The sequence below is a fragment of the Somniosus microcephalus genome, unplaced genomic scaffold (genome assembly GCF_052327205.1).
Source record: "Somniosus microcephalus isolate GS21.2 unplaced genomic scaffold, FLI_Smic_1.0 scaffold438, whole genome shotgun sequence".
Taxonomy (NCBI): Eukaryota; Metazoa; Chordata; class Chondrichthyes; order Squaliformes; family Somniosidae; genus Somniosus; species Somniosus microcephalus.
This window is the reverse complement of record NW_028225625.1, coordinates 134,185-147,307: the sequence shown is the minus strand read 5'-3', so window position 1 is coordinate 147,307 and position 13,123 is coordinate 134,185. Positions and strand designations below refer to the sequence as shown.

General features: G+C 48.8%; 1 protein-coding gene across 1 annotated transcript in view; it reads left to right on the top strand.

The window, feature by feature from the left end:
- Window positions 1–13,123, top strand: part of LOC147081761 (uncharacterized) — a 73,597-nt gene that overhangs the window by 47,867 nt on the left and 12,607 nt on the right. The window contains exon 4 of the mRNA XM_085980705.1: window positions 1,031–1,367. Coding sequence (XP_085836831.1) covers window positions 1,031–1,367 — 337 coding nt within the window. The remainder of the gene's footprint in view (window positions 1–1,030; window positions 1,368–13,123) is intronic.

The following is a 13,123-nucleotide window of genomic DNA, read 5'->3' as shown; positions in this document are numbered from 1 at the left end:
CTTTCACAGGGTTTTAGAAGTGGAGCATTTACAGACAGGAAGCTCAGACCGAACATTACGTCAAGAACAGACAGAGTCGCTCGATTCATCAGGACCTGATTCAGTCGCTCCCCCAATCTGCTGGCACACCAGCGAGTTCACACTAATGAGAGACCTTTTAAATGTTCTGAGTGTGGGAAGAGCTTCAAAATCTACAAGTACCTGAAGCGACACCAGTGGCTACACACTGGGGAGAGCCCATTCACCGGCCCCGTGTGTAGGAAGGGATTCACTCAGCCATCCGCTCCGATGGCACATCAGCAAGATCACACTAGGGAGAGACCTTTAACCCGCTCCGTGTGTGGGCAGGGATTAATTGCACCCTCCGTGCTGCTGAGACACCAGCTTGGCCACACCGATGGGAGACCGTTGACCTGCTCCGTGTTTTTGAAGCGATTCTGTCATTCTGACACCCTCCTGAGACAACAGCTTGTTCATAGTGATGAGAGACTGATTAAATGTTCTGACTGTGGGAAGAGATTTAAAAGGTCCCAGGAGCTGAAGAGACACCAGCTGGAGAGAGCAGGAGAGATTCTGTGCACCTGCTCTGTGTGTGGGAAGAGATTCACTCGGTCCTCGAATCTGCTGGCACACCAGCGAGTTCACACTGGGGAGAGGCCGGTGAAACATTCCGACTGTGGGAAAAGCCTTCAAATGTCCCAGGAGCTGAAGGGACAGCAGCTGGAGAGAGCAGGAAAGACACCGTTCACCTGCTCCGTGTGTGGGAAGGGATTCACTCAGTCATTCAACCTGTTGAGACACCAGCGAGTTCACACTGGGGCGAGGCCGTTCACCTGCTCCGTGTGTGGGAAGGGATTCACTCAGTCAACCAACCTGTTGAGACACCAGCGAGTTCACACTGATGAGAGACTATTTAAATGTTCTGCCTGTGGGAAGAGCTTTAAAACCTCTGGGGATCTGAAGCAACACCAGCGAGTTCACTCCGATCAGAGACCATTTACATGTTCTGTCTGTGGGAAGAGCTTTAAAAGCTCCAGGAATCTGAACGGACATCAGCGAGTTCACACTGGGAAGAGGGCATTCACGTGCTCCGTGTGTGGGAAGGGATTCACTCAGTCATCCAACTTGTTGAAACACCAGCAAGTTCACACTGATGAGAGACCATTCACCTGCTCCGTGTGTGGGAAGGGATTCACTCAGTCATCAAGCCTGGTGACACACCAGCGAGTTCACACTGATGAGAGACCATTTAAATGTTCTGTCTGTGGGATGAGCTTTAAAAGCTCTGGGAATCTGAAGGTACACCAGCGAGTTCACACTGGGGAGAGACCATTCACCTGCTCCGTGTGTGGGAAGGGATTCACTCAGTCAGCCCACCTGGTGACACACCAGCGAGTTCACACTGATGAGAGACCATTTAAATGTTCTGACTGTGGGAAGAGCTTTAAAACCTCTGCGGATCTGAAGCAACACCAGCAAGTTCACTCCGATGAGAGATTGTTTACATGTTCTGACTGTGGGATGAGCTTTAAAAGCTCCGGGAATCTGAAGGGACACCAGCGAGTTCACACTGGGGAGAGGCCGTTCATCTGCTCTGTGTGTGGGAAGGGATTCTCTCAGTCCTCGACTCTGCTGAAACACCAGCAGGTTCACACTGTTCTGTAGTGCAGGGCCCTGTAGAAAGCTGGGGTGACATGAACATGGAATGGATGAATGTTTTATAAATTCTTGGACTGCTGTTTAATCTTTAAGACTGTTGTGCTGATGATTCCCTTCTTTTGACAGTTGATGGTGTTACATAGAATGTACAGCACAGAAACAGGCCATTCGGCCCAACTGGTCCATGCCAGTGTTTATGTCCCACACCCACCCTACTTCAATTAACCCGATCAACACATCCTCCTATTCCTTTCTCCCTCGTGTGGCTTCCTCATAAATGCATCTGTGCTGTTCACCTCAACAACTCCTTGTGTTAGCGAGTTCCCCATTCTATCACTCTTTGGGTAAAGATATTTCTCCTGAATTCACTACTGGATTTATTAGTGCCTTTTATATTTATAGCCCCATAAATATGATGAGATTCTGTTAAGCTGACCAGTATGTTGTTGTACTTTGTCTTTGTCTGATGAATGAAACATTACTGAGCCCCTGTACCTGTGTTATGGGATGAAGTGCCAGACAAGTAAAGGCACAACGTCTGGGTGTGAATCTAATAATAACCTCACGGACCGTATAGGTGTGATAACCAGACGGGCTTGTGGTTATAGTCTAGTCACAGATGGACTAAATTCCCTGAATTAGCTGGAGTTCAGGAGGCGGTCAACAGACGGGTCCAAACAATCCCATTTCCTGAGCGGTAACCAAGCTTGTGTATAAGAACAGGCCACTTAAGCTGTTGTCAGTTGGAACAGACTCGAGAAGATCGCGCGTGAATCCACTGTACTTCTATTCTCCAGATTGAGGGAATTATCACCCGATCTGTGTTATTCAGCGCTCTTAATAAAGTCTGGAGAGACAATTTGTGTTCTTGTGAGCTTGATTATCTGGTGTCCGAAACCCTAGGACTCCCGATCATTAGAGTCAACCTCAGTGTGTGGAAAGGGATTCCCTGGTGTATCCCACCCGCTGACACACCAGAGTGTCCACAGTGTGACTGCGGTGGGTCGATTCCACTGTTTCCTGTAAACCTGTTTTTAAAATCTGAGCCTGTGTGTTCTGAGCCAAAGAGCCTTGTGTCCAATGAGGGGAATAAAGGCCCACAGCCTCCTCTGGCCCCGGGCCCTGAACAAGGGACTGGAGAAACTCGCTGCCCTGCGGATCAGACAATCATGCAGCACAAGTCCCGCCCCTCAGGCTCCCCGATTGGTTGGAGGATCCTTTCAACCAACCTGTGCAGCAGCTGGGGCCTGAAAATCAGCTTCACTGACCCTGGGCTGGGAAAAGGGGGACATGAGTACGGGTACCGTACCATAGTGGTTATGTTACTGGACTAGTTATCCAGAGGCCTGGACTAGTGATCTGGAGAAGTGAATTCAAGTGAGAAATATATCTAACTCCTTGAATATATTTACCAATTAATTAAATATATTCAAGAAAGAGTTGGATATATTTCTTAAGGCTAAAGGGATCAAGGGATATGGGGAGAAGGCAGGGACAGGGGACTGAATTTGGATGATCAGCCATGATCGCATTGAATGGTGGAGCAGGCTCGAGGGGCCGAATGGCCTACTCCTGCTCCTCTCTTCTATGTTGTTGATTACATTGCTGAGTTCTGTGGCATATCCTCCCACTCCTTTCTCCCTCATGTGGCTTCCCCATAAATGCATCTGTGCTATTTACTCCTTGTGGTAGCAAGATCCACATTCTCACCTTTCTCTGGGTAAAGAAATTTCTACTGAATTCCCTTCTAGATTTATTAGAGACTATTTTAAATTTGTGGCCTCATAAACATTATGAGATTCTGTTAAGCTGACCAGTATGTTGTTGTACTTTGTCTTTTTCTGATGAATTAAACATTACTGAGCCCCTGTACTGGTGATATGGGATGATATTTTTTATTCGTTCATGGGATGTGAGCTTGGAGGTGGTGTCCCCATGTGCCTGCTGCCCTTGTGCTTCGAGGTGGTAGAGGTCACAGGTTTGGGAGGTGCTGCCGAAGAAGCCTTGGCGAGTTGCTGCAGTGCACCTTGTAGATGGTACACACTGCAGCCACGGTGCACCGGTGGTGGAGGGAGTGAATGTTTAAGGTGGTGGATGGGCTGCCAATCAAGCTGCATTGTCTTGGATGGTCATAGAGTTATACAGCACAGAAAGAGGCCCTTCAGCCCATCCTGTCCGCACCGACCATCAAGCCCTGTCCAGTCTAATCCCATTTTCCAGCACTTGGTCCGTAGCCTTGTATGCTATGGCATTTCAAGTGCTCATCTAAATGCTTCTTGAATGTTGTGAGGGTTCCTGCCTCTACCACCCTTTCAGGCAGTGAGTTCCAGATTCCAACCACCCTCTGGGTGAAAAAGTTTTTCCTCAAATCCCCTCTAAACCTCCTGCCCCTTACCTTGAAACTATGCCCCTTGGTTATTGACCCCTCTACTAAGGGGAAAAGTTCCTTACTATCTACCCTATCTATGCCCCTCATTATTTTGTACACCTCAATCAGGTCCCCCCTCAGCCTTCTCTGCTCTAAGGAAAACAACCCCAGCCTGTCCAGTCTCTCTTTATAGCTGAAGCGCTCCAGCCCAGGTAACATCCTGGTGAATCTCCTCTGCACCCTCTCCAATGCAATCACATCCCTCCTATAGTGTGGCAACCAGAACTGCACACAGTATTCCAGCTGTGGCCTAACCAGCGTTTTGTACAGCTCCATCATAACCTCCCTGCTCTTATATTCTATGCCTCAGCTAATGAAGGCAAGTATCCCATATGCCTTTTTAACCACCTTATCTACCTGTCCTGCTGCCGTCAGGGATCTATGTACATGTACACCAAGGTTCCTCTGATCCTCTGTCCTTCCTAGGATCCTACCATTCATTGTGTATTCCCTTGCCTTGTTTGTCCTCCCAAAATGCATCACCTCACACTTTTCAGGGTTAAATTCCATTTGCCACTGTTCTGCCCATCTGACCAATCTGTCTATATCGTCCTGTAGCCTGAGGCTTCCCTCCTCGCTATTTACCACCCCACCAATTTTTGTGTCATCTGCGAACTTACTGATCATACCTCCTACATTCATATCTAAATCATGAATGTACACTAGAAACAGCAAAGGACCCAGCACCAATCCCTGCGGTACACCACTGGACACAGGCTTCCAGTCACAAAAACAACCTTCGACCATCACCCTCTGCCTCCTGCCATTAAGCCAATTTTGGATCCAATGTGCCAAATTGCCCTGGATCCCATGGGCTCTTACCTTCTTGACCAGTGTCCCATGTGGGACTTTGTCAAAAGCCTTTATCCACATTATAATGCATTTGTCATGCATCTGCCCAATCACCCAACCTGTTCAAATCATACTGGAGTTTTTGGGCATCCTCACAGCACACACGCCCACCCAGCTTTGTGTCGTCTGCCAACTTGGAGATATTACATCTAGTTCCCTCGTCTAGATCATTTAAATATATTGTGAAAAACTGGGGTCCTAGCACGGATCCCTGCGGTACCCCACTAGTCACTGCATGCCACTCTGAAAAAGACCTGTTTATTCCAACTCTTTGCTTCCTGTCTGCCAACCAGTTCTCTATCCAAGTCAGTACCTTGCCCCCAATCCCATGTGCTTCAACTTTACACACTAATCTCTTATGCAGGACCTTATCGAAAGCCTTCTGAAAGTCCAAATACACCACATCCACTGGTTCTCCCTTATCTATTCTACCAGTTACATCCTCAAAAAATTCCAGATTAGTCAAGCACAATTTACCTTTTGTAAATCCATGTTGACTTTGTCCGATCCGGTCACTGTTTTCCAAGTGCTCTGCTATTACATCTTTTATAATGGACTCTAGCATTTTCCCCACTACCGATGTCAGGCTTACCGGTCTATAATTCCCCGTTTTCTCTCTACCACCTTTTTTATATAGTGGGGTTACATTAGCTACCCTCCAATCCATGGGCACTGTTCCAGAGTCGATAGAATTTTGGAAGATGACCAGCAATGCTGATCCTTGGATCATATGCTATCCCTAATTTCCCTTGTTAGCCATGTTTAAGTCACCTCTTTTGTTTTATTTTTATGCCAAAGTGGGATGAACAAATTCTGTAGTTCATTTCTAGGGCCACTTCCTTAAATACCCTCGGATGGTTTCGAGCTGCTTGAGTGTTGTTGGAGCTGCACTCATCCAGGTAAGTGGAGAGCATTCCATCACACTCCTGCCTTGTGCCTTGTAGATGGTGGAAAGGCTTGGGGGAGTCTGGAGCTGAGACACTCGCTGCAGAATTCCCAGCCTCTGACCTGCCCTTGCTGCCACAGTATTTATGTGGGTGGTCCAGTTAAGGTTCTGGTCAATGGTGACCGCCCCCCCCCCCAGGATTGTAGAGATTAGGCCATTTAGTAGCTGGTCTCCAGTCTTTCAAATAATCAGGACCAACTGCAAACCAGTATGGTGGGCATATTGTGTTTAATCAGAGTTTAAGACGGAATATAACGTGCTGGTTATACAGCAAAAACATACGACCGTGACAAGCAGCTGGTACTGGTCCCCATTGGACAGACGGCTGGTGTGCGTGAACAGTTCTCTGGTTTACGGCCTCTCTCTCTCTCGAACCTCCGATGGTGAGTGTGGGATCACTCTCAAAAGAACGTTCGACCAGCCCAACTTCTGCTCAGCTCTCCCCTCCACCGTCCGTGTGGGCAAGCACTCGGGGGGTCACTTTTATTCACTTTTTAGGGGTGGGCCTGAGGCCAAGTTATTGACAAGAGCATTTAACCTATCGAGGTTCCTCCAAAACCTCATCACCCAATGACAGCTCAAGTTCTTTGTCTCGCTTCTTGGATGAAAGCCCTCCCCAAAAGAGGGTCTCATTGCTTCCTCCAATTTGTCTTGTTGTTTAATCTTTCTGAAGGTTATTCCTTTGGAACTTGTGTCTTATCTCTCTTGTCTCTGTCCTCCTTGACCCAGCAAGTACAAGGCCGGACCCAGTCCCTCTTAATCATGGCCCCAGCCAGAGCTGTCGCACTTTAGCCGGTCGCTATCTCACTTCCATTTAGCAAATGGCCCATTCTAAGGTGGATACCTTAGCCTCCTCAAATTCCTTTCATTCTATCTCTTTTCCTAATTAACTTTTAATTATCTTCGCAAGCAGTTCTGCTAAACAAACTTCAAATTCCATCTGTGGAGATTATAATATGGTTATTAGTAACAATGGAAGAAACATAAGTTGGGCCTTCACTGGCCAAATTAAAAATACATTAACAAAGTCCAGACCCTAACTTACAAACAACAGATATAACAGGCCATGCCATCCGATGGGCCCCCGTGTGGAATGTTTGTGCTTCACCTAATCTAACAGATTAAAAAGACTGTCTCAAATTCTAATGCAAGTCATGGAGTCAGAGTCATAACGGCACAGAAGGAGGCCATTCGGCCCATCGAGTCCGTGCCGGCTCTCTGTATACAATCCAGTCAGTCCCATTCCCCCACTCTATCCCCGTAGCCCTGCACGTTTATTTCCCTCAAGTGCCTATCCAGTCTCCCCTTGAAAACATTGAGTGTCTCCGCTTTCACCACTTCCGTCGGCAGCAAGGTCCAGGTCCTCACCAGTCGCTGCGTAAAAAGTTTTTCCTCACCTGTATCTCTTGCCCAATACCTTAAATCTGTGTCCCCTAGTCCTTCTCCCATCAACTAGTGGGAACAGCCATTCCCTGTCTAGCCTATTCAAACCCATCATAATCTTGTACACCTATCAAATCACCCCTCAACCTCCTTTGCTCTAATGAAAACAAATCCAGCTTCTTCAACCTGTCCTTGAGGATGAGTTCATTGAGTGTATTAGGGATGGGTTTCTTGAGCAGTATGTAACTGAACCGACCAGGGGGCAAGCAACCTTAGATTTGGTCCTGTGTAATGAGACAGCATTAATTAAAAATGTCCTAGCAAAGGATCCCCTTTGAATGAGTGACCATAACATGGTTGAATTCCATATTCAATTAGAGGGTGAGAAGGTTGGATCTCAAACAAGCGTGCTGAGCTTGAATAAAGGAGACTATGAAGATATGAGAGCGGAATTGATTAGAGTGGACTGGGAAAATAGATTAAAGGGTAAGACGGTACATGATCAGTGGTGTACATTTAAGGAGTTATTTTACAACTTCCAAAAAAAATATATTCCACTGAGGAAAAAAGGGTGTAAAAGAAAAGATAGCCATCCGTGGCTAAGTAAAGCAATTAAGGATAGTATCCGACTAAAAACAAGGGCATATAAGGTAGCCAAATCTAGTGGGAGGATAGAAGATTGGGAAGTCTTTAATAGACAGCAAAAAATAGCTAAAAGATTGATTAAGAAAGGGAAGATAGATTATGAAAGTAAATTAGCAAAAAATATAAAAACAGATAGCAAAAGTTCTATAGTTATATAAAAAGAAAAAGGGTGGCTAAAGTAAATGTTGGTCCCTTAGAGGATGAGACCGGGAAATTAATGGAGGGAAACATGGAGATGGCAAAAACGCTGAACAAATATTTTGTATCGGTCTTTACGGTAGAGGACACTAAGAATATCCCAACACTGGACAAACAGGGGGCTCTAGGGGGGGGGGAGCTAAATACGATTAAAATCACTAAGGAAGTGGTACTTGGTAAAATAATGGGACTCGAGGCGGATAAATCCCCTGGACCTGATGGCTTGCATGCTAGGGTCTTGAGGGAAGTGGCGGTAGGGATTGTGGATGCATTGCTAATAATTTTCCTAAACACACTGGACTCAGCAAAGGTCCCGGCAGATTGGAAAACTGCTAATGTAACACCCTTATTTAAAAAGGGTAGTAGTCAGAAGGCTGGAAACTATAGACCTGTTAGCCTAACATCTGTGGTTGGTAAAATGTTAGAGTCCATTATTAAGGAGACAGTAACGGGACATTTGGATAAACATAATTTAATAGGACAAACTCAGCATGGTTTCATGAAGGGGAAGTCATGTTTGACAAATTTGCTTGAGTTCTTTGAGGAAGTAACATACAGGGTGGATAAAGGGGAACCAGTGGACGTAGTGTATTTAGACTTCCAAAAGGCATTTGACAAGGTGCCACACAAAAGATTATTGCTCAAGATAAAAAATCACGGGATTGGGGGTAATATTCTGGCGTGGGTGGAGGATTGGCTCTCTAACAGAAAGCAGAGAGTTGGGATAAATGGTTCGTTCTCAGACTGGCAATCAGTAACTAGTGGTGTTCCGCAGGGGTCAGTGCTGGGTCCCCAAATCTTTACAATCTATATTAATGATTTGGAGGAGGGGACCGAGTGTAACATATCAAAGTTTGCAGATGATACAAAGATGGGATGGAAAGTAGTGAGTGAGGAGGACATAAAAAACCTGCAAAGGGACATAGGCAGGCTAAGTAAGTGGGCAGAGATTTGGCAGATGGAATACAATACTGGAAAGTGTGAGGTTATGCACTTTGGCAGGAAAAATCATAGAGCAAGTTATTATCTTAATGGCAAGAAACTGGAAAGTACTGTTGTACAAAGGGATCTGGGGGTCCTGGTGCACGAAACTCAAAAAGTTAGTATGCAGGTGCAGCAAGTGATCAAGAAGGCCAACGGAATGTTGGCTTTTATTGCTAGGGGGATAGAATATAAAAACAGGGAGGTATTGCTGCAGTTGTACAAGGTATTGGTGAGACCGCACCTGGGTTACTGCATACAGTTTTGGTGTCCATACTTAAGAAAAGACATACTTCCTCTCGAGTCAGTACAAAGAAGGTTCACTCGGTTAATCCCGGGGATGAGGGGGTGGTCATATGAGGAGAGGTTGAGTAGATTGGGACTCTACTCATTGGAGTTCAGAAGAATGAGAGTCGATCTTATTGAAACATATTAGATTGTGAAGGGGTTGGATCGGGTGGATGCGGTGAGGATGTTCCCAATGATGGGTGAAACTAGAACTAGGGGGCATAATCTTAGAATAAGGGGCTGCTCTTTCAAAACTGAGATGAGGAGAAACTTCTTCACTCAGAGGGTGGTAGGTTTGTGGAATTTGCTGCCCCAGAAAGCTGTGGAAGCTACATCATTAAATAAATTTAAAACAGAAATAGATAGTTTCCTAGAAGTAAAGGGAATTAAGGGTTACGGGGAGCGGGCAGGAAATTGGACATGAGTCTAGGTTCGGAATGGTCATGGCCCTGTGGGTAGTGGAGTGGGCCCAGGGGCCGTGTAGCCTGGTTCTGCTCCTACTTCCTGTGTTCTAATTCTGTGTTAGATTTCAGGAGATGGTTTTATTCCTGTTCCTGGCTGGGGTGGAGATCGCCTTTACAGAAGGTAAGTACTGTAGAAAATATAGGGACAGAGTGACCTCCTGGATGAGTTTCGATCGCCTAGATGGGTCGGCGAGGATTTTCCCAGATTGGCCATTGGGTTTTTTAGCTGGTTTTTTGCCTCTCCCGGGAGATCACATGGGTTCGGGTGGATGGAGAGTGATAGAAGATTTGAGGTTAGGATCAGATCAGCCGTGATCTTGTTGGGTGGTGGAGCAGGCTCGAGGGGCTGATTGGCCTACTCCTGCTCCTATTTCTTATGTTGTTCCTTGTAGCTAAGATCCCCCAACCCCGGAACCATTCTGGTAAATCTCCTCTGCACCCTCTCAAGGGCCTTCACATCCTTCCTAAAGTGTGGTGACCAGAACTGGACGCAATACTCCAGCTGTGGCCTAACCAGTGCTTTATAAAGGTTCAGCATAACTTCTCTACTTTTGTACTCAATACCCCTATTTATGAAGCCCAAGATCCCATATGCTTTGTGAAGTGGGGAAAGAGTTAAAGTTAAAAATTTGCTGACAGCTTGCAAAACATTATGGCCTAGAAATTCAGTATAGCCACTTTTGGGGCGGTAAAGTCGGGCGGCCGCTAAAGTTTGCGCCCGGCGCAAAGTCGCGCCCCCTTCACCGATATTCAGTCGCATCGCCCCAAGAGGTTGCTGCTGCGCTAAAACAGGCGATGCACGACTACCTTTAGGCGCTAAGCCGGCGGTGCTGAGCGATACCCCCGAGGCCGGGCGCAGCGCAGGTGTGGCGAGTTCTTGATTGACGGCAGACACTCTGGCACCGGTCATCTCTTAAAGGGGGAGGGTGGATTTGTTTGCCTGCCACGCCCTGCACACTGCAGCCCTCAACCTAGGCCTGACCACTTCAGCTTCACCTTTACAACGCCCAGGACTATGGAGAAGGCGAGGGAGAGAGTGCAACACTTCAGCGACGGTGACCTGAGGGTGCTGGTTGGCGGAGTGGAGCGCAGGCGCCATGTTTTGTTCCCAGAAGGTGGCAAGAGGCCGCTGCCCAGCGCCTACCAGAAAGCCTGGAGGGAGGTCTCAAACAGGGTGTCTTCCAACAGCGTGGTTGCCAGGACTCCTGTGCAATGCCGGAAGAAGTTCAACGACCTCACTCGGGTTGTCAGGGTGAGTACCCTTTCCAGTGTCCTCCTCATCCTTGCATGTGCACCTCACATTATGGGCAAAGGGACCTGAAAGCCCTAATGGCCAGCCTTCATCCAGCAGCTATGGGACTGGCATGAAAATCAATTGCACATTCAGCACTTTACACACTGTCCAAGCTATTCGACCATGGGAGGCATTGCAGACAAGATCAGGGCTACACACTGTACAAGCTATTCGACCATGGGAGGCAGTGCAGACAAGATCAGGGCTACACACTGTACTTAGAGGCCGTCCTTTCTCTTGCAGGCCAAGGTTGCGCACAACCGGCGCAACCGAACTGAGACCGGGGGAGGCTGCCCTGACCTCAAAGAGCTCTCCGACCTCGACCAGCGTGTGGAGCGCATTATGGGAGGCCAGCTGATTGGCCCTGTCGCCAGTGGAGATGCCGACCCTGTTCTGGGCACCAATGGTAAGGGCATCACCTTTTGGACCTCTCTCGTTCCACTTGCGCATCAGATCAGCATCCTTTGCCACTGTCCGACCAATGCGGTGAATGGCACCACTCATGCCTCCCTCGCTGCCGCCCTGTCCTCACTCTAAAGCTACTCTTGTGCCTTCCTGCTTTCAGATGGTGAATCGCCAGGTGAGGAGGCGGGCCCTCAAGCTGCCACTGTCAGCCCTTCGGAAGATGAGGAGGAGGAAGAGGAAGCCGGCCCATCAGTGCCACCCTCAGCCGCGCCAGCCCATGGTGATGTAGGGGACACGTCTTCCCTGGAGGGGAGCCGGGGGGAAGGGTCGGAGGAGAGTGAAGCTCCGGGGCCCAGCGGCCTGCAGCAACGCGGGAGGAGTGGGGAAGCTCGGCGGACTTCTCCCCAGAGTGTGAGTGCGGCCTCCAGTCCTGCGACGGTCAGCGCAGAGGAGGTGCGCCTCCTAGAGGAAATGGCCATCCAGGCTGAGCGCAGGCACACTGAGCTCATGGCTGCAGTGGCAAGGATGCCTGACTCCATAGAGTCACTGGCAAGGAGTGTGCAGGAATTCGGGGCAGCACAGGCCAGGAGTCTGCAACAATTCAGTGCAGCACAGGCCAGGAGTCTGGAACAATTCAATGCAGCACAGGCCAGGAGTCTGCAGGACATCGCGGCAGCACAGGCCAGGAGTCTGCAGGACTTCGCGGCAGCACAGTCGGCTTCTAGCCAAGTGCTCAGTCGTGCCGTCCATTCACTGGCTGGTGTCATGCGGACACAGACCAGGGCCACACGGGCACTAACTGCTGCCACCCTCGCTGGATCAGCCAGGCATCGTAAGGGCACTCGCCGTGCAGCAGCAGCCCAGCAGTCTGTTCTTCAGCTGTTTGCTGCGCCTGCTGCAGTGCTGGCCCGTGCGAGTGCCAGTGTCTCCGGCGACCAGCGAGCACCTGCGATCTGCCAGGTTGCCACCATTCCTGCAGCCGACACTGCCACTCCGCCATTGCAGCTGCCACGAGCTGCTGGACAGACTGCTGCCGCCCAGCCAGAGTTGGAGCAGTCAGCAGCCGGCCACTCCAAGGCCAGAGCTGGTGCAGGCCGACCCCCAAGGGCATCTGCCGTCTCGCCATCTGCCCCTCAGCAGCCTTCCCCCAGCCTTGCTGCAGCCACCCCCCAGCCTTGCTGCAGCCACTGGGCTCCCATTGAGGAGGAGCAGCAGGGCGGGCAGGGGCCAGGCAAGGATGCGAAAGGCATCGCCCTCGCAGGGCAAAAAGTAGAGGCATGCACAAATGCCTGGTGCTTGTTGTAAGGCCGAGACTGGTGTAGTTGTTTTTGTGTAAGGCCGAGACTGGTGTCTTTCTTTCTTTTTGTAAGGCCGAGACTGGTAGTTTTGTGTTTTTGGAGGGGGCTTCTCCACATGAGCATGTAATGTGGGAAGGGCAGAGGTTTTCAATAAATTATTGCTGTTAAATTGCAGTGTGCATGGTTTTTTGGTTAAGTCCTGGTTGCCCTGCTCGGCTGAGGGCTTGTGGAGCGGCTACATTCATCTGCTGACATTGGCACAAGCCAGTCCCTGAGAGGGGG